This window comes from Pungitius pungitius, chromosome 14 (genome assembly GCF_949316345.1).
Source record: "Pungitius pungitius chromosome 14, fPunPun2.1, whole genome shotgun sequence".
NCBI classification, from domain to species: Eukaryota; Metazoa; Chordata; class Actinopteri; order Perciformes; family Gasterosteidae; genus Pungitius; species Pungitius pungitius.
The window spans coordinates 11,909,279-11,934,281 of NC_084913.1; the positions used below are offsets into that span (position 1 = coordinate 11,909,279).

The 25,003-nt window shown below is 45.0% G+C and overlaps 1 protein-coding gene across 1 annotated transcript; it reads right to left on the reverse strand.

Moving 5' to 3' along the window:
• Positions 1–7,339: 7,339 nt before the first annotated feature.
• On the reverse strand, positions 7,340–23,568 carry crip2 (cysteine-rich protein 2). The gene is made up of 8 exons (XM_037486292.2): positions 23,406–23,568; positions 13,837–13,931; positions 11,237–11,294; positions 10,616–10,744; positions 9,647–9,718; positions 9,425–9,519; positions 8,781–8,838; positions 7,340–8,576 (listed from the first exon to the last, which is right to left on the reverse strand). The coding sequence occupies exons 1-8, from the start codon at positions 23,446–23,448 to the stop codon at positions 8,509–8,511; spliced, it is 618 nt and encodes a 205-aa protein (XP_037342189.1). The 5' UTR covers positions 23,449–23,568; the 3' UTR covers positions 7,340–8,508.
• Positions 23,569–25,003: the final 1,435 nt, after the last annotated feature.

Genomic DNA, 25,003 nt, shown 5'->3' on the forward strand with positions numbered 1-25,003 from the left:
TACGTACATTTTCAAAGGACATGTGGGAACTGGACCCTGTGGTTTATTTGCTGTTTCCACATGTATTTACATAAGTGTGGCGCATGGCCATTGCTTGTTGTCTTCTGTGTAAGATCGTTGTTGTTCTCGTTAAAGACCACTCGGCAAAGACCACTAAATCAATGGGGAGGTTTAAACGCTTTAATTTGATGCAGCGATTAGAAACTTACACACGAGGATCATAGTTCTTTAAAGATTTCTACCGTCTGTGTTTTTACTTTGTTGTCGAGGCCCAAGCTTTTAGTCCCTGGTCTGACAATACGCAGACCAGTAAGGCTGACCTCCAGAAAAAACACCTTCCCTCCCTGACTATTTCCTTCTGAAAATAGCCCTGTTCCCAAACTGGTTCTGTAGATTTTGTAATTTGCTGCGTTGGATGTGGTCCACTTCTGGCAAATCGGCGTGGCCCCTGTGTTAGCTGTATCGGACAGAGGGATCTGGATGTTGCATTAAACTGAGCTGCAGGCAGAGTTCTGTTCTGCAGTGGGTCTAGATGTAAATACATTCTGACAAAGACTTACATGTTAATTGGATCCATCATGGCGTCTTTAATTGTCCCGGAAAGTTTGACTATGCGTGAGTGCTTTTTGTGATTGATGACATAATCATCATATTAACATCTGGGAGCTCTTTTTATCATTTTGAACCACTGTTTAGTATCTAAGCTGCTCCTCTGGAGGAATTGATTTCCAAGGTTTCCAGTCAGCCTTGTAAATGAAAGGTTTTGTGCCTGTTACAGCAATAAAACAGCTTATAAAAAACATTCTTGCACGGCACATGATCAGTTCACAGTGACAATAGTTGCAGATTTTCCACATGGGTTTTTGATTTAAGGAAGCAGATTTTGCATTTCTAGCTTGCAATAATCTGTATTTCCGGCATCAGAATGCACAAATCAAGCAAAACGTCACATTAGACTATCAATCACAATTAAAAGGTTTCAAGCTGCCTCTATATTTTTTTTAATCATAAATGTAAACCAGAATTTAGTTTTCAATTCAATCACTTCCAGTATTATTCTAAGGAAATTAAGATTTTAGTGTTATTAGTATGCATTCTACAGTACATTATATGTGTCAGCTCCTGCGTCTTTTCATGTTAACTTTACCATGTTAACTACCCCAACTTATTAACAATAGTTGGTTATGGTTTAGTATGTTTTTGAACACAGTCTTTGTTTATAATTGTAAGAGAAAAGGCTTTTAGAAACAATGGATGCCATTATGAATTAGTCTGCTAGGGTGTTAACTTTCCCAAATCATGACACCTTGAACTGGAAAATAATACACACTAGATAACTAGTCATTAATGCCTCTTTTTTAATCTAACTACACGTTATAAGAATGTAATTCATGATGTTCTCCTTTCTCTTTGGGAATAATGCTAGCTTACTACAGTAGGTAGCCTAGCTAGTTAGCCGGACATGCTAACGGTTGCAGGAGACGTTGAAGCAGATAAAAGCACCGTTTGACCCATTGCTTACATTTTTGATGCAGAGCTTTATTTTGCTATTTTCACTAAAACCAAACTCTTAGGCATGCATACAAAGCTTGGCTGCCTAAAAAGTGACGGCATATAAAACACGTAAACAATATAACACGGTAATAACAGGAACAGATCTTCCACGCTCATCACGCGTACTCTGAAAGATGTTTAGAAAAGGTTTTCTAAACATTGCAGAGTGTAATATTTCACTGCAAAACCACTTTCTTTCCTGCTGGATGGAACCATTTGCATCAATTGTGGTTTTCCTTGATCAATTAAATAAAGTTTTTTGTGGCAGGGGGATTTTTTTAACCTCATTTCTGGGCAACAGCACCAAGCCTGTCCAACCACAGGTCAGGCACAAGTAACATACGTTATATACCTACATATAAGTATACTAAGTATGAATCCTGAGATGTGTAAAAAGAACATCCGCCTGCTTTACTGCTGTGAATATCATGGTGTAATTTCCACTTGAAGATGTGTTTTTACAGTAAAGTTAAGCTCTCCAAATCATACAATATAGTGAGAGATGTTTGAAATAACTTGGCATGAAGCTTGTCTGAGAAACTTAGGGTCTCCTTGACAACCGCCGCACGCATAACACAAACAGGCCTCATTCCCTCGTTGGGCAAATATAAAAAGCGAAAACAAAGAAAATGTTTTCCCAAGTGATGGGCTCTAGAGGGTCCCCGTGGTGGGTTTACAGTATGCGAGAACACTCTGTGACCACTGAAGAATTCTTTGAAATAATATCAGAGCAACAGCTGGGGTCTTTGTATAAAGAATTGAGACCCTTTTTTAAGATCTCTGGTCTATGATCTTTTGTCTTATGTATTTGCAGTCAGACTGGAATAAAGTGCAGGTTTTATATTCAAAAAGTCATCTGAAATCTGTTGTCCATATCAAAAGACAAAAATTGATGATGAAGATGACAAAATCATTTTTATTAAAAGCTGCAAACTGAGGTGGATGTGATTTTGTCAGTTCAGTTGGGAGGTGTGACACAAGCTCACGGACATACACAAACCAGGCTTTGAAGCAAATTTTTATAGCTAATTGATAGAATACCAAATTTCTGAGTTTACTGGTGATTTTTCCCCCATTTACTTAAATTGGGAAAGACGTGTCTCTTAATAAGCAAAAAAAGGTAAAATGAAATCAATTATTCACAGACGTCTCCTCACCGACGAAAGTCTATCGGAAAATATATTTTATAGCCCTGCTGCATAATGTGAGAAACCAGAGACTTTCAATTCCACAATGTAATACTTTCTTCGAAGGCCGGGTTTCTAATATGAGGCTTGCATGCAACATTTCACTGACATCTCTTGAAGAGAAGTGAGCCTAACCTTGTCCACTCAACCAGTCACCTCCTCACATTGACGTTCCCCTAATCTCTCATTCTGTGCCGTGAGTGACCACAAACTGCCTGCAGTACTTTCAGCCCCTCGCCCCTCCTCACTTGTTTTCCGTCTCAGTCTGGCAGCTTGCACAGCGGGTCCATTGTACACACAGAGTCTTTTCCCATTTATCGGATACTCAACAATGAGCGAAGCTTTAGTGACGACAGCGGGCGTGTCCCTGGATGCAGGCCGACTACAGTCGTGTCATAAGTCGAAGATTTAAAATCGTACGCAGCAAACCAGAAGGAAATGCAACACACTACTACGTGGTTAAATGTTTGCCTGCGACATTTTTTATTGTGTACGCCGTGAATTCAGGCCCTGTGATTAGGTCATCTTTTTTATCTGAGCTCAGTTTTAGATAAGAATTAGGTGGAGCCACTTGCAACAGCCGTTGCATTCACAGACGTTTAATCATGCAACTCCTGTATCACCTAATGGGCAACTTATTTAGGGTGCAACAGTTTATTGCAATCACAATGTGATCAAAGAATAACGTTCCAATTAAGTTAGGACACAGATTCACATATTGGCTGATTTATCCGGCTTATATATATACATATATATATGTTGTATATGTGTGTAGCTTATATTTTTAATTCAGTACTCAATTGAATGTGTGCAGTGGAAATATGCAAAGATAAAAAAGGCGACAGAAGAGGGAAAAGACTGAAGAGAGACGTGGTGATGAGAATCTTGGTGTTCATCGGTTTTACAGCTGCTTCCTGCACGTCTGAAGGGTGTGGCTGAACATTGTGTGACTGATCAACAAAAGCACATTTTCCGGGGTCTGAATGACTTCAGTTCCTCTATTTGTGCAGAAAAGGATATCATGCAACATGACTTCATTTAAAATAGGATTTTTAATATTCAGCCAGCTTCACAAGTTAACATTGACCTTCAGAAGTAACTCTATCTCATGTCATTATAATCTCACTGCTCGACGTGTTTACTGACCGGGTCCACTTCAACCGACCAGATAAATGACAATAGAAGCATCAATGTTGCTCTTGGATTTGCAATCAAAAGCACCGTCTTTGTGTTCGTGGATAAGTAATCTACGGTATGTTTTGGCTGCCTCAAGTAGGGGTGAGCCAAAACAAAGCTCATCCTCACTGTAACCCCCACCTCTCTTTGTCTCCTGCCATGTACTATCACAGCTCTGACACAGACACTGAAAGTGTCAGATAACCTGCGAAGACTGCTGGACACTTAGAGTTACTGATGTCTGTGCAAGAAAAGAAGAAAAGAAACACGCTCCCTTCATCAAAAGCATGATAAAAATCCCCTCACCATGGGCTGGGCGGGCCCTGAGGGACCAGTGGGAGAGCAGGATGCAGAGGATTCAGAGCGTAGGAGACCACGGGGAGGGAGGATCTTGGCTTCCTGCCCGGTTTCATGTCTCTTTGTTACTGCTCTCGACAATGAGAAACAGCAGACAGCCCACCTGTGCTGAGCCATTGCTTGGGCGGGATGGATGCAAAACGTTAGCGTGGGCCTTCGGGATAGCAGGGAGGATTTGGGGTTCGGTTTTCCACAACATTAGCCTCCTCACATTTAACATTATGAAATGTTCAGGCCGGTCCTGAGCTGTCGCAGCCACAGGGAGGATGTGAAGTGCAGGAGGAGGCTGACTGGCTGTCGTTTAACATCTGCTTCTCCCTGACTGTGTGCAGAAAACTGGCCCATAATACGTGCAAAGAAAGTATCAGTGTAGGTTTGTCAAAACCATCACTTTCACTAAAACAGGATCTGATGTAACTGTAGTGGTGAACCGGACCAAGTTCCTATGCAGAAACCAGGCTTGTAAAAGCTCACGTGGTATTTATGTTAACAAGGGGGAACCTCCCATCAGATGATTAGCTGAATGAGCCTTTCGGCTGGAGCAATGGCTGTTGGAAACATCAAAGGTGATACAGCTACTCCCAAAAAGTGTAATTTAATTACCAGGGGGCGCCTCAATAATTGACTCAGTATGGTTAACTGAAAAAAACGCCTGCTGGTCTCCCGGCGCTCCGTACAGCTGCTTGACAGCGTCAGGAACAACACCGACACCTGACCCCCGGGAATTGAGAAACTTGTATGTTGAAGCACAGGATGCCCACTTTGTTCAAAGGAACATTTTCTCAATCAGCATTTTTCAGTTTTAGTCTGTTGACGGAAGTCTTGAGTTCCCTTCAGCTGGTTCAAAGTGTACAAAAGAGTAATTAGGCATAAGTGGTATTTGAAAGCAGATCCGACTGCAGTTGGTGTGTGGTTCGATCGTAGCCATCGCGCCAACATCCAAGTTGTTATTCCGATACACACGTGCCTGAGATGTGAACACAAACGGACATGAACTGTTCTTCCATCTAACGAGATGACTGGATGTGCAGAGACCAACTGTAATCCTACATCCGTCTTGATGAAATCGCCAAGATAGTAATCTTTCTAATTGCTACCGTCCACCCAATATGACACGAACCCAGCATTACTCCGAATAAATAATACCTCGTTACAGTTTTTCCCCCAAAACAGTCATTGTTAAAACACATTTTAGGTTTTAAGATTTTGAGTTCCTCAGCATTAAATGTCTTTGAAAAGAAGCCCGAGTTGAAAGCAGGCCTCTTTGTGGACAAGGGACGTCGTTGGCCTACCGGGGAGCGAGTGACAAAGAGACCGGTTCCACTAAAGTGACCAATGTGGTCGCTTTGGTCACTTTGCTGAAGCTTTGGGAACATCTGGTAGATGGGTTAAGTCGGTGAAACGTTCACATTCCCGGGGTACATGTTTATATTTAGGGAATAACTGTAGACGGAAATATTCTTTTATGATGTGAGACAAAGTTTTTTTTTCTCCCCTCAACATGGAGGAAATGATCCAAAGGAAAAGAAAGACACACAGGGGAATTGATTTTTCTTGTTGGAACCAAATCTGAATGAAGCATTCAATAAATCCAAAATTGGCAAACAAAGAACAGCATTTCACGAGCAAAATAAGTGACAATATTTCCTCATTCACTACAGACACCAAAAGCTGAGTGAAGCTGTTAATCTTTGTCCCCGAGGCCCCACGTCCTAGTTGGACACAACTCTTATCTCTTGAAGTCAATTGAGTTGAAGTTTTACTGCCAACACATGGTGTCCTTTGGCAGTCTCCATCACAAGACCGGTCCGTCCAAGGCTCGATCGGGTGTGACTGATTGGAAAAATAGAGAGGTCAAAGAGGTCAAACGTGGGCGGCCGTGTGACTCCACGTACTGACATCTGTTTGGTATCCAGGCAACCGCACTGTTTCCCCCGGGTGTGGCCCAGTAGAATGACGGCATGAGGCCCCGCGTACCTGCATCACAGGCACATTCTGTCAGAAGGGATCGCAGACTGAAACTGGGTGAAGCCATTCTTCCTGCTGCCAGTCCCCGTGTTTAGATAAGTGAGGGGTGAGAAAGAGTGAGATTAGTGTGGCCTCATCACCGTGGGATTAAGCGAACACCCTCCGGTCTAAACACAACGTTGTTGTTCCTCCAGGTTTATGAATACTGTCAACCTCAGACAAAGCCGGATGATCCCGTTTAAAGACCTTTCACTAGTGCTCGCTACTGTGTTTCAGCCCGTCTGCAGCGCACGTACAGGTGGACAAAATGAAAATAAAATACTAAAGCAAAAAAAGAAACAGTTTGGGTTCCTATATGTTTCAATAGTTAAACTATAATATGAAATCATAATTCAAATGATCTGCTATGTAAGAGTTTGTTGTCTTCATTCTTTAGACAATAAACTGCAGATGAGCCCAACATACAAAACTGAAAAATGTTTTGTGTCTTTGTAGATGAATTTAACCATATTTTCCAATAACGGATTAACATTTGATTGAATTTTGGGATCTTTATGCCTCTCTATTCAGCATAACTGCAGTTTATAATTCATAGTATTTAAACATTTAATACATGGCTTATAGAACACACTAATTAATGTACGTAAAGTGTAATTCCATCTGAAGGCACCAATAAATTGTGAAGACGGGACAACACAGTCGTATATTTCACACAAAAACCAGAAGTTGTTTCATCAGGATGTCAGAAGAAGCGATTAAGAAATGATGGTGCCTATAAAATAAAGTGCAGCCAAGACAAACCGCTGATGGGCGGTGCACCTTTACAGCTTCCCCACACGCAGAGCAGGTTGCATCACATGCTTTTGTGCCTCATAAAAGACAGTTTTGCCATTCACGACCGACCTGGGACGAGTGATTCACGGCCGTTTGTTGCTGGTGGAGTGACGCAGCCTCTCCTGCTCCCCATGACGACACCGGGCTCACACTTGAACTGAGTATTGTACATGTACTGTACATCTTGGGAACTTTTACATCAGACAGGAAACATTTATTGCAATTCACAAATGGAAAATGGAGTAAAAAAAAATTGCATCGACACAGATCTAGAGTTTGGTTTTATTCATGGGATTAAAAAGAGGGACGCAGTATTTCGGGCCCTGCAGTGTCTACGGAGCCCGACTACAGGTAAACACAGTAACAATAAAACTAGGAGGCACATTCTTACAGAATGACTTGTCTGCAGTGTTTCTACAAGCTAAGCAGGTGTTCCTGCTAATGTCAACAACAAAAAATAATAATTCAAATAGTGCGTCATCTTTCAAAAAATAACAGCAGTGTTACTTATTTGAAATTAACAATAAAAGTCTAGATCGTAAAGTTTATGCAGCTTACGTCTCCTCGTTTGACCTCCTTCATAATCACAGAGAGGGTAGTAGTACGACAGCTATTTAACTTAAGGGCTTGAATTAAAGGTATAAATACGCATTTCTGTTCTGGCGAAGCACAACGTCACCCACATTCTGTCCCACTTTGAAAATATAACTAGCAGTTGATCTTGGTTTAAAAATTAAACAGGTTACATATTCTCAGAAGTCAAATAAATTCATGGTACAGGTTTACGGTTGGGTTGAAAATCTTTTTCCATCTCTTTCAAATCTGTTGGAACGTTTGTTTTGTTTGATTTTACATTTGGAATGTTGTCAAGCAGCCAAAATGTAAATATGGCATTTACAAAATACAGATGTATGGCACCATGCTCCTAAGCACCACCTGTGCCTGAAGCAGCATCATGGAAATTCCTATGGCTGTGGCTGCACCTCAACCCACAACGCACGTCAACCAACAACGCACCGTACCGAACTCGACAATCATTCTGATCACATTTATGTTAAACAAAACATACGTCTTCCTAAAACAGACAGTCCGTCGTACGGTTCCTGGGTTCAAAATTGATATACAAGACCTTTCTATTCAACTGTGACAACATTTAGAAATGTGTTAACATGGAGAAAGAAAAATAAAATGTTTTTAATTGTTTGTAACAACCTGTGGGAATGCTGGCTGTGGCTCTCTTGGAACAAATACATGTATCAATCATTCCTCGTGGTGCTAAATCAGCTGTGAGCGGGTTACAGGAGAAAAAGGATGTGGTTTTCTCGGGTATGAGCGCACAGGTGGGAGGAAGAAGAACGGCCCATGAATAATACTGTGGTTGATGGTTGGCGCTGTGAAGAGAAGAGGGATGAAGCTGGGGGGGACACAAGGTTCAAGGCTGGGTCACTGCACTGGGCTCCTTTTCATAGATGTAGCTGCCAACACCACCAGTGTTCACGCCTGGAAAAACCACAGGGAAAGCAAGAGGGTATCAGGGTCAGGGGGAGGGGGGTAACCGAGAGGGGCGAGAGGAGGGGGACGGGTAGGGGGCCAAACATTTCCCTGAAGAAGCTTCTGTGTCGTGGATGACGCTGAATGTGCTCAGACATTCTGTTTCAAGTGTAGCTGATAATTGGTGGGTTGACAGCACCCCCTAGCGGTTACCTTTGGGCCCGAAGAGGACGGCGTAGCACGGTTTGTGGCAGTAGGGCTGGCTGTCGTGCTGCAACGTAGAGGAAAAGAAGAAAAAAAAATGTTTATTGTGCATGTGCATTGCAAGTCCTGATAACGTGACCGTTCACTTGTGTATAAATGATATTATAGCATTCCGGACTGCCATCACTTCCATGTTATGCTGCATTCCACGTACAAACGAATACAGTGCCTTTCCCAGAAGCAGAAGAAGTCTTTTTGAATTATATATATATATTAATTTATTTATTAATTATAGTTTTCTTTACTATTCATCTGTGACAGAGTGTATTCAGTGTGTACAGACTACAGGTGTAATGAGAACACATGTTGAAATGATATTTTCCTGAATGTGTTATTGTTTTTGACTCTGAGGGACATTAACACTCAATGGCCACTTTGTGAGCTATGACCTAATACACTCCAACACGCATAAAGAAGGAAGCCGTGGAAGGCCATAAATTACCAATAATGGGGTTAATTATCAAACGATGGGGTTGTACCAGACTGTCATAATGAGAGATGTTTCATTTTTCTTTGGGCCACCTATTTGCAGACATGAGGAGGGGTGAATATGAGAAACACCTCTAAATGTGACGCAGTCTTTTTTCTCTCACCTCTGCGTGGCTGCCAGGAGTCAAAGTCTTGCTGCACCTCTCACAGCGCAGACAGGGTCGATGCCAGTCTTTACCAAGTGAAGTCACCTTCTCGGCTGTTGTGACACACACAAAGCCCAGCTGTGAGACGCCATGGCAACCACTTGCAGGTTCACACCTTTTACTCTCCAACCTTCTCCCCCTTCTCCCCACCTTGTTTTGAAGAAGTGTGAAACTACTCACCGAAATACACCTTCTTGTTGCATCGGGGACACAAGTTGGCCTCTCCAGAGAAGGTGGTGATGCCGCCAGCAGCTGAAACATCACACACACACACACACACACACACACACACACACACACAGCCACGCACATTACAACAGCTGGAAAGTCAAGGGAAAAGGTTCAATATTTGAGCTCTAACATTACCAGTTAGGTGTGAAATCCTGTGTACTAAAACACAAGGAGTATGGAAATAAATGAAGTACTAAACAGCTTTATAATATTACTAGAGATTAGTTGTGGTTGCCATGTTAAAACCTTCCATATCTACCTTCAAGAGCCCATTGTGACTCCTTAGTGAACATGTAGTGTTGTGCAGAGGACTCCAAGTGGCGCCAAAAGACAGACACTGGTTTGGTTTTATTCTTGTGAAACCAACAACTCATGATACACAACATATTCAGCAAAAAAAATGTAAACGTAAACTGTAAACTGAAATTAAAACTTACCTGAAACATAACCATTTTAGATTTTAGTCTTAACCCGCTTGAAATCATGACAACATGAATCACTACGGTAGATACAGTGCAACGCATTCTACCGAAAGGTATTGAACCCAATTTCTCTTCTTTCAGTCCATATGTTTATTTTAAAAAACTGTAAAAGTTAAATCAATCCTCCTTATCTGCCTTTAACAAAGTGAGTACATAAAATGACTTTACAGTGGTTAGAAATGAAAAAACACCCAATAAGAAAATGTTCCTGATGACAGGGATGTCCCGGGAAAAAAAACACACACAAACACACACACACACACACACACACACAGACGCAGAAAATCCTCCTAAAGGCCCTAAAGACTTTGTGAGTCTGCGTTCTCGTCATTGAGGCGGCAGCTTTCCTTTTGACCGTCTGAAGTCACGCCGCCATCGACTGGCGGTTTCCCATTAACCATCAGTGACAGGATGAATTCACGCGCTGCTCACTTACCCTTCGAAGCTGCCTTTGGTGCAAACACTCGCTTCTCCTCGGCTCTGGGGACCGAATCCACAGTAGTGGGAGCGTTGTTGTTGGCTGGAGCATCGTACACATAAGAGCCGGCGCCACCGATGTTCACACCTGTGAGAGATGTAGCAGTGGAGTTGAATTAATATGAAAGACTAAATATTTATATATTTTACATATGGCATTCAGATCTGCTCTAAAATACTATATCAGAATTTGAAAACCTTCTGGAAGACTAAAATAGTCTCAATTAAGAAATATAAAAATAGATACATGCTGAGCTAAATACATAAATAAACGAAATAAATAACAGACAGATATTGCAATTAATAAATGAATCCATATCCCACTCAGACTTAAAGCAATATAGAAAATATGTTGGTTATTAATCACAAAATAAAGATCCTTAAAATGAGTAGCTTGAATGTCAGACACACTAAAGACAAGTCTTATTTCCTGATTAATTAACGTGAATTTTCCATTATCTTTAGCAAATTTATCTGAAATTAATATATATTTAGGCTACACCTAACGCTCCAACTTGGTGCTGAGTGGGGTACTTGGTGGTGGTCAGTGTGAAGCAGAATCCATCTCTGTTTACTCCACCTTTTGGCCCAAAGAGGGCAGCATAGCACGGTTTGTGGCAGTAGGGTCGTCCATCGTGCTGTGGGAGAGACACAAAAACAAACTCATTGGACATGAAAATACAACAATGACAATGATGATGTAGGAAAGCTCATAATCTTTCACACATCATATACTTGGGTTTTGCAGAGGAAATGGAAAAATCGAGTCCAAAAACGAAAACAACTATTTTTGTCCTTTCCATTTCGACACATAATAATGACGTCTGATGTCTCCGAGACACGAGACTGTGTGGACGATTCCAGCGCCACACTTCAGTGCAACAGATGTCTCCGCACCTCCCGGGAAGGCCCGCCACTGCAGGGGTCATTGTTAGACACGGATGCTCGCTGCTGATGCATGCTGGGAATGTGGCGGTCGGTGCAGGTGCATGTCACCGGCTCGGGGATCAGGGCTGCGGGGCCACTAGTCCACAGCCCGATGCCCATAGAAGAGAAGAACCAAGCCAATGCCACGGGCAGGATGCCAGGCGTCGGGTCGTAAGGGAAAAAACTGGCATTACAGAGGGGACAGACTACCCACAATCCCTTCTGCTTTGGCCACATGAGCTCATTTTTTCCCCTCAGAAGGTGGTGTAGCTTTGATAATGCATTAACCATGACGGGATCAGCTACTGCTAATAGTCCTCTCACTTCCTGTTTGACATTTATGGGACCCGTGAAGGTCTGAGGCACTGATGGCTTTCTCAGGACTGGACACAGTGGGCTTCATTGTGAAGTGAGGCGAGCGCTCTGTTCACACACCATGTCGCTGCGGGACCCTAAAAATGGATTATCCATCGCTGCTCAGCCCACTCTCTTCTCAGAAGTTCACTTCCCACAACCCGATATTTAAAATATGATTTTCCAATCTGCCGCCTCATCACACTCATTTTGCAAAATGGAGGATTCATTTGGCCGTTTTTGCTCGTCTGCTTAGCAGGTGGCTCAATTCAGAAAAGGTTTTCAAAAAGAGGCTATCGAGTCAGAGCTGTGAACCATTTCAACCGTAGAGTTGTCGTGTCATTTGATGGAGGCCGAAGGAAGGGAAAGGATTCAGCATGATTGACCACAGAAAGTTGGTGAACAAAAATAAAATAAGTGAACTTTTCATTTCCTCGGGACATGTCACAATATACAGTCCTGGTCTTTTAGGGTCAACATTGAGGCCTCGTCAACTTCCAGCCTGGCTCTCTGCCACCAGCCTCGGGACGCTGCTGCCCTCGTTCGGCCCACAGAGGACCGGCCCCGCTGGACTGCTTCCCGCTGCGTCTCCTTTTAAAGAAGCGGTCAGATTTGCTCGGAGGGCCGTAAACCTTTTGCATACCATTCCAGAGATGATATCAAATGCCCTCCCCAACCTCCGACGCAGTCCCTTTCCCCCTCTTACACGCTCACTCGGTTTCCATGACGATGATAGTGAGTAGCATTGAGTTTTTTTTGCCTACTAAAGTCTGGTGGCAGAGTGCTGCAGCCCGGGGCAGGATTTGGATGGATTCCAGAGAGAGAGAGAGAGAGAGAGAGAGAGAGAGAGGACGGTGGGCCGAGAGAGAAATTGTGTGACAACATTACTGTAATCTTGCAGAGATTAAAACAGAATCCTTTGGGGCTTGCAGGGAAATTGCTTCGGTGCATCAAGAAGCTGAGATCACATTGGACATCCTCCTTTTGTTGAAAAAGGAGCGGGAAACTCACATGTTTACAGAGAAGGGGTCAGAATGGAATCGTCGGCTGGGTCATGAAAGGTGGGAATCTATCTTGTGATCTTGAGGCACGTGATTATGCAACAGAGAGAAAAAAGGCCACTCAGCCTTTTATCGCTCAGGGGGGGTTTACATTCCCACGAGGATGACTCCTTTTGACAGATGCGAGAGACGGGGAAGGGGGAATTTCCTGAAACAATGATGCCAAAGTTCTGTGAAATGAAAGGCCGAGTCACAGCAGCTGTAATGAAAGAAATGATCAGGTGACATTAAACAAATCGTTGAGATGTTATAGTACCATGATGGTACTAACACACCACCTTTAATAAAATGATCATTATTAAAAAGTAGTTTTTTGCACAATCCTGAGAACGAAGGACACAGGAAAAGGCAAGCTACAATAGTTCAAACTATCCCAGCTTGTATTCCTGGCATCACCCAGTGACTAGAACTTCACATGCAAATGGATTTTATATAAATAACAATATCATTTGTCATAGTTTTAATCAGTGAAACGAGGCCATTTTAGAAACATAAACATGCCATAGTTAGTTTTTAAATTGAGGATCATTTTTAAGACCATATTTGAATAAATCAATACATTACGCACTTGCTTCCATTTTTAGATTTCACAACAACAGTCACTGAACTGTAAAGAAACAACAGCACAGAGTTCATTGGCCTTCGACCCCATGTGACCAACGCTCTGCTGACATTTTCATACTGCCAAAAAAATAAATAAAACCCACAGCTAGCTAAAGCAGAACATGCATTAACAGGGAAAAGCCAGCAGTATCAGCACTGGAGAAGACCGATGAGAATGAGATGCGTTTCATTTTGGCGTAAGGGCCGCGTTGTTGCCGCCGGCGGCGCCACTGACCTCAGCATGGCCTCCGGCGTTCAGGAGCTTGTTGCAGCGGTCGCACTTCAGACACAGCTTGTGCCAGTCCTTCCCCAGCGATGACACCTTTTCAGCTGCACATGAACGACAAAAGAGATGCGGGGGTGAGTGCCGACAAACAGATAGAGCAGCGGTTTATGTTGACGTTACTACGGCCAACTGTGTGGCGCTTTGTGAGCGGCGTCGGTCACTCATCGGAGAGACAAATGACGACCTCTGGTTGCTTCACGCTGCATCATAATCACCCGCTTGTTCGGCCTCGCCGGCCCGCTGCGCCCTTGGAGGGAAATCCTGTCATCGTGCCAACTGAGTGACGGGAGGGTGAGAGGGAGGGGGGGAGGGGGAGGGGGGAGGGGTCTGCGTTACACTGGGAATGTCTGTGCACCCACCACAGGATGCAGTGATGACGTCACTGCGGGATAGACCGTGGCGCGAGTCCAGGTCCAGCTGGAGCATCGGGGGGAGGGGGAGGAGGCCCCCCGTCCCATCCAACCCAGATCCTCTGTGCCCCCCCTCCTCCCTCCCTAAACCGACACACACCCCTCCCCCAGCTTACTGTATACCCGTCCTGCTGCAGACGGCCCTTCGACCCCATTTCCGCCCCCTTTCTCTCCCAGACAAATCCAGACCAGCGAGGGCCCCTCCATTTATAGCAAATTCCAATAATACCATCTCTGCTGCCTCCACACAATGGACCTCAAGGAGCCTCGAGTAAGGAGAGGAAACGCCTTCTCTTATCAGACGGGGCACAAATAGACGGATACGGGGGTGTGTTTCCTACATACCAACGGTCACACATGCACACACACACACACACAAATCAGTTCTCCCCGTCAATTATAAAAACACAGATTAATTACCAATAACAAGGCCTGTGGGGCTACGGGAGGATCGGGTGCATGACCTCTCATCAACACTTAAAGAGCAAAGGAATGCTGACATAGCAGACTGCCGGAAACTTTCAAAACACACTTAAAGATGCTGTTGTTTAAAGAATAATAAAGTAGCTCTAAATGCAGCCTATTCTCTGATTAAATGAAAGAGCACACAATCAAACGCCTTGAGGTGATGTTTGAGGAGCGTGTGGATGGAGCCAGCAGGAGTTCAGTTCATGTGTGTGTGTGTGTGATTTATTGACCCACAGTTCTTGAGGGCACTGCCAGTGTGTGTTGTCAGCGTGTCGGCGTGTGTGCACGTCACTGACGGACTCGTGAATGTGGTCACACCACCCGGCACGTATGAATGGAACCACTAGCGGTTTCTCCTCATCCCTCCGTCTGTGACTCCCTCTGTGCGTAGTGACAAAGTCCACAACAGCTCCCTGTTATAACGAGCACTTGCTATTATAAGAGTCTGTGTGTTGTGGGAGTTAAAGAGTGGGGGAGGGGGAGGGCATCTGCCTCTGGCCCAGATGTTTATAACCCCCCCTGCATCTTTATTATCCTTCATACTGGACGCCCTCAAATTGTTGAAGGAATGCCGGAAAATGTGTATTTAGGTTGACATTTCAGATGAATTCAAACAGGGAAAAAACTCAAATTGAAGTGACTGAATCAATGTACCGACTGAAATGCCGCCAAGTCTGAGGGTAAAAGCACCCACTTGTTAACAAAACAAGCTCCTGTTCACAGGGAAGTCCCTCCGGATACTCCCCATCACATTGTCAACATCGTTGAGGATGTGCCAAATCCTTTAAGCTCTCAGAGCCCCCCCCACCCCCCCCGGTTCTATGTAAACAGTGGGACTGATTACGGAGATCACGGCTGAAGAGTTTGTAGAACTCCTCACCTGACGTTTGTGTCCGTTTTCCGGTTCCTTCCATCAGGTCTCTGAGCAGAAAACGCCACATACTTATTGAGAGAACGTGACCTAGAAACTTGATTGATCACCCAACGAGATGCCTCATGTCTGTGTGGATCACCATCTCCGTTTAATGGTTTCATTGGTAGATGTTGGAAAAAATTCAAATAAAAGGTTCAAGGTGAGTGGACAGAAGGTCTGTGACCTCTTTAACTGGAACAAGGTTCGAAATCAATTCAGGGCAGAATCCCAGGAAGTCGTTTCACAAAGTGTGTTGGTTTAGGAGTAAACATAGTGTTCTCTCCCTTCTTTCTAATCATGAATGATGATGCCACCTTTCCCCTGGCGTTCTTTTCCATCTCCTTCAAACCTGGATGACAATGCTCTATCTCTCTGGACAGATGTGCTGCACAGATTGTGACACCTAGGACTATATAAAGCGAAGACCAAGGAAGAATCCTTTGAGTAGCCTTGATTCGTGTATTGTATGGGTGTCAACTCCGCTCCAATGAATGTCCTGTTCAACGACTTCACACCCGTGTCGTGTAAAATGTTTCGAACAGTAGAGAAATCCACCTTTTCTGAATATTTCGGTCCTGATTAGTGGACAATCCACTGTCATATTGGATGTAAATGGAGCCAGAAATGAGCATTAAAAGCCTCGGGGTGAGAAGAACACGTGGCACACCTCAGTAGATGGCTGTGAAGGCTCAAGTGCCTTCCAGATCCCGGCTGTGGCGCTCCACCCATCCCGGCACAGTCCAGTTGATTTGTAGCCAGGAAATTACCAAACCGGCTCAAGTGCAAAAACTAAATTTGACTTGACGCCCAACGAAAGAGGCATTAGGACAGCGCTGCCGCTGGCTTTGAGCTGGCAGGAAATGAAGGGGCGACATCTCCTCCAAACAGAGCGCCATTCAAAAGGCTCAGTGCTTTTAGGTAACTGGAAAAAGCATTTAAAAATTTCAAACAGCACATAATTGTCTAATTTAATAGTCAGACTATTGCTCTATATATAGCTATGGGTACAACCTTAACGCGCAAAGACATTGAACATCTGTAAAAGTACACAAGTGATTCAAAAGCACAGTTTTACCTCCCTTGGACGATTTATATTTTCAAACAAATAACTTTTTCCACAGGTCGGATGACATTTGAAGCTTTGATCAGGTCAGTCATCACAAATTCTAAATTGGGTCTAACTTCAGCCCTGGGAAATTTGAGTCATAAGACGTCTAATGCAATGAGTAAAGTCAGAAATCTGATATCAAGTAGATGCTTTGGAAACAGATGACTCGTGGTATGCCATTAGAACAACTTCTAGCCAATTCCATTCAGTTTTTTATTTCTGCTAAGTGATCCAGTTACACTCCGGATCTTATTAATACTGAAATCAAATATGCTCAGTGTACTGGCAGCTGGTAAGAGGACCACCAAATGTTCTGCAAAACACAAAACTTAAACGAGGGGTCTTTGGAGGGGGAACATTGAGCACCAGTTTGTCTAAATGACTTAATTATAGTCGCTTAATTAATAACAGCGACGGGGCAACAACCAGAGCTGAGGCTGCACTGAGATTCCCCCCCCCAAGATTAGAAGGAAACGCATCCTTTCTTTGAGCCTAGAAACAGATAAACAAGCACGAGTACATTTACACAGCTGAAGTCCCAGCATGCAACACGACAGAGGGGGGGGGGGGGGGGGCGGGGCGGGCGCTGAGATTCCGTATGGGTGCTCCCTTCATCACTCGATAATTGGATTAGGGTGTAGCGAGAGGAAAGGAGAGCAAAGCGGCATCAACCAAAGGCTGCTTGTTTTAAGGCTTTTACATAAATATGTTGCTAAAGTACAACATACTGCAATCAATCAAATATTTTACTTCTGATACCTGCACTCATACAGATTTGTGACTGCATTCGATTCGATGTGTCCAGGCAGAGAACTACTGTGATCCTACTGCCTCAAAGGACCGCAGCCTACCTGAAGCCATCGAGTTTCCCTTTCCCCCTTCTTTTAACAGTTATGTACTGCATATTTCTAGGACTTTTATTGTGAAAGGCAAGAGCAGTAGGAGGGTCTGTGAGGCCTCTGAAGTTTGAAAGGAATAATTCAGTTTGCCTCTCTGTCGTTCTAAACTGTGCACGTTTAACCATGTTGGTTATGCTCAATTCCATTGATTGATCGCTGCATCAACGGTGCTACAGCTCAGAAAAATCAATTCATTTTTTGTTTTTATTCTGCGAGAACGTTCACATGACAAACAACAAATTAGATGAACAATGCTCATTTTTATCTCACATATGACGAGGGCATACGTAGACCCACCAATTCAACCAACAACATCATGACATCCATCAATCAATCAGCAACTATAGGCCATGAGAGAGAGGTGCTTTTCTACCCGGTCCTCTGCAGCTCCATATGGCGTGAACCTTAACCTACAGAAGCTAAAGACACTTCAAACTCAGAAATGCAAATAATTGCAACTTGATGTGATGAAGCACCAGGGCAAATACTAATTATCGAGAATCTGTTTGAATATCGTTAGATATTAATATGCAACCACATTCTTGATCAGTCACGGATGAGTTCCTTCATGGTGCTCATGATGTAACCGATGTTGTTGCAATTGTTTGCAAATTGCGGTCGGCTGGGTTCTGTTCTGGTAATGTGGAGCCATCTGTGTGTACACACACACACACACACACACACACACACACACACACACACACACACACACACACACACACACACACACACACACACACACACACACACACACACACACACACACACACACACACACACACACACACACACACACACACACACACACACACACATCAGTGACAGCTGAGTCCACGCGGGTGTTTTCCTGATTTGGGGCTTTTGTCACAGCGGTGTGATAACTGCACGTCCTAATAAACACCACCTGACTGTCTGGAGGCCCAGGAGACAAAAGCAGGACCCCAAACAAGGGCGGTCCGTCGAGTTGAAAGGCTCCCATCTCATGGGACGCGTACGAGAGGAAAAAACAAGCAGCCTGTGTTTCCTCCTCTGCATCCCCTTCTCTGGAGTGCAAACCGCCCCGAGGACTCAAAGACAATCGCCATTGAGTCGGTCGCACCGGGGCATCCAGCCTCACCGAGGGGAAGGGGCTTTGAAGGAGATTTGAGCTTCAGCAACAAACAAACAAACTGGTCAAACCCAGCTTTTGTGGAAGGAGGGAACAATTGCTAGTCCGGATATTGGATGGCATGTCAGAGTCCAAACAGGTTTACATAATTACTCCTAAAAAAGAAAATGAAATACCGTATCATTAATATGGTTTATTTGAATAGGTTTATTTTTGTTTAGACATTCAAACAAAGAATTTAGTTTATAATGAGTGTGGTTTATGGCTAGCATGCATTCTCAATTCTCACAATGAGGAACCATTGGTAGAAATGTGGTCTTAATAAGGTGATGATTGCTATTTCATTGCTGTACTATTGAAAAGCTTCTGAGAGTGAGACCCCCCCTCACCCCCCCGTCAGCACTGATCTGTTCTCACAGTGACTGCAGGGTGCGGATACTAAAAGAGCCACGAGGAAACCTGCATTCTCCTCCAGCGGCTGATGCAACCCTCCATGGCAAAACCTAGCTCTGGAGGTCATCCCGTCCCCTCGGTCGAGGCGAGGTTTCCTCCCCGGGGTTTCCCTCCACCTCCCCACCCCCCCTCCCTTTGTGAATAGAAAAGGGCCAACCTTGTGAATTTTGCTGGCCGACGTAAATGGGCCGCAGTTAACTCGCATCCTGTCTGCGCCGGTCAGAGGAGCCGCGGGCGAAGACCCGCCCCCCGCGCTCCCTCCCCACCCCCCGTGGGCCCCACACCGCGTCTCATCCCTAACCAGCCAGGACACTGTGTCCCGGCGACTGGGGAAAAACACAGAAGCGGGGGCTGTGTCACTAGAAAGGCACCTTCAGATCCAGCCGATGTAATTGGATAATTGAGGGGGGCAGACATCACATGACGGCGACATCACACGCATACAAACGATATACTTTGAGGGAGGCTTGCAAAGTGGAGTGCTGGAATGAGCACGTGGTTCAACTGCCTTTGAAAGCGCAAAAAAAAAAAAAAAAAGCTTCAAAAAGAGTTTCAATTGTCGGCTAATCCTTGAGATTCCAGTCAACATCGGTGGTTACTGGTGGTACTGGTTTTAGTATAGAAACCTGTGTATTTGATACAGTAGGAGATGAAAATAGACCCGGCCCGACTGAACCGAACCAATGGCATCTCATGTCCGTAGCACATTCCATTCATGCATTCATGCTTTCTCCCGTGCCAGCGTCACTCTCATTTCAAATTTGAGCTACCAATCATTTTCTGTTCCAACTTGGCTGGAATCAAAGCCGGTGTTTGTGCTCAACGGGAAAGAATTGCAAGGATTAATCATCCTTTTGTGTGATTTTCCAGAATAGTCGACACCTCACCTAGAGGTCACCACAAACAATCCTACTGAACCTCGTTGATGCTTTTCTGCATTTGGGTGAACTGGAGACAATTGTTCCTCTGTGCCGTTATGCAACAGACCGCTGTGCTCCCAGGTGAGACGGTTTCACCTGTGTTGGGGGCTGACTTTCAACACCAAGCCTAATGCCATCTCCATTAGGAGGGGGGGGGGGGGATCATATTTGGAAAAAGGCCCCCCATTGACTGGTGCACAGTAGCTGGCAGGTTACACAACGGCAGCGACTGGAGGAGTGATGTTACGTAACCGACGAGGCACATTCACACAGCCCACCGGGCAGCCAAGTGGAAAACAGGGAGCATGCTGACAGCAGAGAGAGGAACAACGGAGGAGCAGGCTTTGTGTGGATGTCTGAGGTAAAAGCAGGATAAAAAAAAAAGAGGAGGAGGAGGTGTGTGGGAAAAGTTCGGTCAGGCCGAGGGGACGTAGCCTTTCTGCCTCCGGGACAGAAAGAGCTTCGTGTGAATAGAGATGTCCTTTCTCATTATAATGCATGAGGTACTTTGAAAGTGTTCCCGTCTTAATGGAGGCGAGCGATCTCACCACCCCCCCCCCCTCCCGGTCCTCCTAGTTGTGGAAAGAGGGATTTCAGGGCCTGAGCCGAGGGGCAAGTGGCTGAAGAGGAGCCGGAGTGAGAGGAATCGTCAAATGGAAGGAGGAGAGGAGGAGAAACTCCCAGCAGGGCCCCCACCACTAGTTCCTCGTCTATTCACTTATCGTCACGGCGATGCGCGGCTCCAACACGTCAGCCACAGGAACTGCGGCTGGATCGCTGGGCTGCAGACCCGGGGGGGGGGGGGACTTGGTGAGCCACGCTGCGTGGTGTCCCCCCCGCGGACATCACCCCCCCCCCCGCTAACAATGCATGTCCACTGGGGCTTGACACATGCGGGCCGATAATCCCCAATGTATTTGAGGCGTCTCTGTGCCACAGGAACCAACAGATGCGACGCCACAATGTGGAATTTCAATCCAACACAAAAAAAGTCAAATGTTTGCCTTCTTTAAACACTGCGCGCAGCAAGCGCCATTTATTTGGGTTTCTGAATCAAATAAAAACTGCAGAAGCTAAGCAAACGGCAACAAAAAATAAATAAAACTTGCACTTAGTGGTGATGAAATTGAACCACCACCATAAAACAGACGGCAATTAAAGTAACAAACGGAAAATAATAAAAGCTCCATCTCAGACTGTGGCTCACCGCTGCCGTGTTAGATGACGATTTTTTTGTGGAGGTTTTCTTACACGACTGGAGGGTCATGGGTTGAAAAACTTCCTGCTTGATCCAATATTGGGCACCAGCTGGAGGACCAGGTGGGTAACTACGGGGTGGGCCCATCACTGCTCCATATAGCTGCGCCACAAATCACCACCACGAGGAGATGAAGAATGAGGTTGGCAAACGAAGACGGAAAACAGACCATTTTCTCTCTCTGGAACACATGCGCTGGTGCAGATCAGAAACATTTATACGCCCTTATTTGTGGGACTAGAACTGTTCCGCTGACCAAAGCCGGATTTGAGTGGCGGGTGTATGTAGGTGGAGCTCATTCTTAAAGTATCTGAAATCCATCACTGACACAGTGTTGCTGCAGAAAGTCTCTCCCCACCTCTCGCATGCTTTTTTTTCCCAGCTTCCCTTTGCCCTGAAGGAGAGTTTTTCATATTTCCATTAACAACCTCCCTCACTTTCTCCATCCTTTGACGTGTGCAGCTAATTCCACCCAAGCTGGGTGCTCGTTCGCCATCCTTCTAGACGACTCAGCCACACCCCAACCCAAAATAACTCCACCAGGAAGCATCTCACGAGGTTACATAAGGAGAATCATTTTAAAAAGCACACAGAGGAGCCGTGACTCACTCCATGCGGCGAATTAGGGCTCCCGTGCAGACAGCTACACAGAGATGCACCAGGTCCGTATCGGAGGAGAGGAAATCTTATTGGCACAGATATTCATTCCATGCCAGCGACCCCCGGGGCCCACACGGGACGAGCGGCAGCTGTGGCGTCGGCTGCCTCTCCCGTTACATAAGGAGACTTCCACGCACTCACAGAATTGATTCTGACCCCTCGTGACAGCTCGGACGTGAATGGTAGGAAAAGATCATCACGCAGGATCGCCCACTATCGAACGGGGTGGCGTGGGCACGCTCTCTAGAAACCAAACGTGAATACGGTGCCGGGCCTTTGCATTCAGAACAGAGATGGACATTTCCGATCATCTTCATGACCTGCGGCCCTTTAATCCTCTGCTTTGCTCTTACTCCCCGCACCATTTATCTGGCTGCAAACATCTGCCGTAGTGAATGGGTGGGACGGAGTGGGACTCTGCTCCGGTTTCCCCCCCGCGTTGCTTGGAAGGACGCAGGAGGTGCACGCTGGCGTGTTTTCCTCTCACTGACGCAGCACGACGTGCTCCTCCGTGAGCGGGCGATCTGGGGCATATGGCATTTCTACACTCTTGGCGAAGGGCCTCCGTGAAGCCAACTGCCAAGCTTGGAGGTTTACCAAACACTACCGTTTTAAAAATGGCACATCAGTGTCAAAAATGAGGGGAATTATTCATCCAGTTTGGAGAGTAAATCTTGGTTTTCACCCACGTACGTTGGAAGCATTTGACATGTTGTGAAAAAAGAATCTTTTCGGTTGGTGTTTGCTTTTGGGGGGGGTGTGTTGTTTACATTGACCACTTTGTGTATTCTCCTGCTTCGCCCCCAAAGTTTCCCCTCAGATAGTCAGCTAAAATAGCCAGTCTCAGTCTCAGGGCGAGCTTTATTTCTGAAACTCTTTTGGGAAACGGTTTACCCCCCCATCAACATAGGACCTTAAAGCAATATTGATCTTGTTAGACTGATAGACAAAATACAGATGTCAATATATTGCCAAAAATAAAACACAGTGGAAGGCAAAAGTGCATGCATACATTCACAACTCCATTTGAAAAGTAGAGTTTTTAGTAAACGTACATTCTAACAACTCGACATCGCCTAATCCTAAATGTGTGATCCCCTTTTTTCAATGAATGGGAATGAACTGCTTTGTATAGATATTGGCGGACTACTCAGGAAATGTATAAATAAATGGACTCAAACGTAAAAAGAACCCGGTAAAACGCGTTCCAAAAAACAAACAAAAAAAAGGCTCGACCTGGTGGTTTTAAAGCGAGATCACCATCACGACCTAAAAGTAAATTTCCGAAAGATGCGATGAAAGAAAGCGGGAAAACACTTACCGAAATACACCGTCTTGTCACACTTGGGGCACTTTGAAGACATGTTGCGACGTTGTGGGTCGAGTGAAAGTGATCTGTTGTGTTGGTCCGAAGCAGCGTCTCCTGTCTCTGTCTCCTCTGTCCGCAGCAAGTGTCCCTGCTCCTCTTACAGAAGCCGCGAGCATCTATTGAGTAGAGTCTCATTTGCATAGCTCCGCCCCCACCACGGTGCCCTCCTCGCGGGTCCTTCACGTGTTGTAGGAAATGTCACCACTTAATAGTTTAGGTCAATGCATCTCTTGTTCTGTTCATTTTTGGACAGTTGAGACGAAAGTTCATGTTTTAACGTTGTTTCTTTTTTCTGCCTCTTTGTGATATCATTATCGCGGAAGCAGTCTATAAAACAATAGCATTAGCCCTTTAGGCATTAGTTATTTAGTTAGTTTTGGTTTTATCTTATTGGAAAAACGCACTAGAATTCCAATTTTTTGAATATTTTGATCAGCCTTTTTAAACCTGCGTGGCTCTTGAAAAACAACAACAGGCTCAATGTGCCTTAATCATACGTTTCCAATGGTGGCATAAAAGATTTTCTGTAACTAAAAAAATCAGATTCAAGCAGCGATTGACCAAACTCAACATCATGAAGGAGAATCTGCTAACGACTGTCCCAGCTAGAATTCAGTGCGTCCAGCACAAGCAATCCCCATAACAGCATTTTGCAAGTCGGATGTTTGACGAGCAGCACTTGAAGGCAGCATTCCTCTCTCTCTCTCTCTCTCTCCATGAGCCAGACTGTGGTCTTGTCATAGCAAGACTAGGCCAGGCGGGAAAGCTTTTTGAGCAAGTAGTGCAGGGTACACATGCTCTCACATTTTCTTCCCACACCCTCTTTTCCCACAAGAGGAGCAGGAGAAATGTTTGGTTCAATCACAGTGTTCTCTTTCAGAATGAGTGACACGTAGGAATTTGTGAGGCAAAGGAAAAGGCTGAAACGTGGCTCGGGTGGATCGACTTTCCCCTTAAGAAGGCTGCTGGCTTTCATGACAGATTAGGCCAACGGACCGGAGGCAGGCGGAGCAGAAATACAGCTTCTGGATTTCTCACAAGTCGTTGTTGCATTCACTTGTGATGACTAATTAAAAGGCATTATCAGCTCCTGCAACGGTTTGTCTGCCTCTTTCCACTTGGGAGTCTTCGGGGGGACTGAGGTCATCTCTTTCACACATGGGCGCTGTCTGCTCTGTCTGCCACAGTGACGCTGTGCAGGTCCTGGTCAAGGATCAGACTGATATTTCCCACATCTGTGTCCCGGGCCGATTAGCACCGCCGCTAACCGCTTCCTCCTTATCTCTCAGCTGACTGTTTAAAAAAAAAAGAAGAAAAAAGATCTTCCAAACGGTCCGTTTGAGACTCAACAGCCTCTCAACGGAAACCTTGATCATCATCACTGCCCAAGTAAAAGTTTTGTTTTCATAATTAAATCGCAGTACTACTCTGTGTGTGTGTGTGTGTGTGTGTGTGTGTGTGTGTGTGTGTGTGTGTGTGTGTGTGTGTGTGTGTGTGTGTGTGTGTGTGTGTGTGTTTCACAGAGGACATGAGTCCTCACACGTTCACCT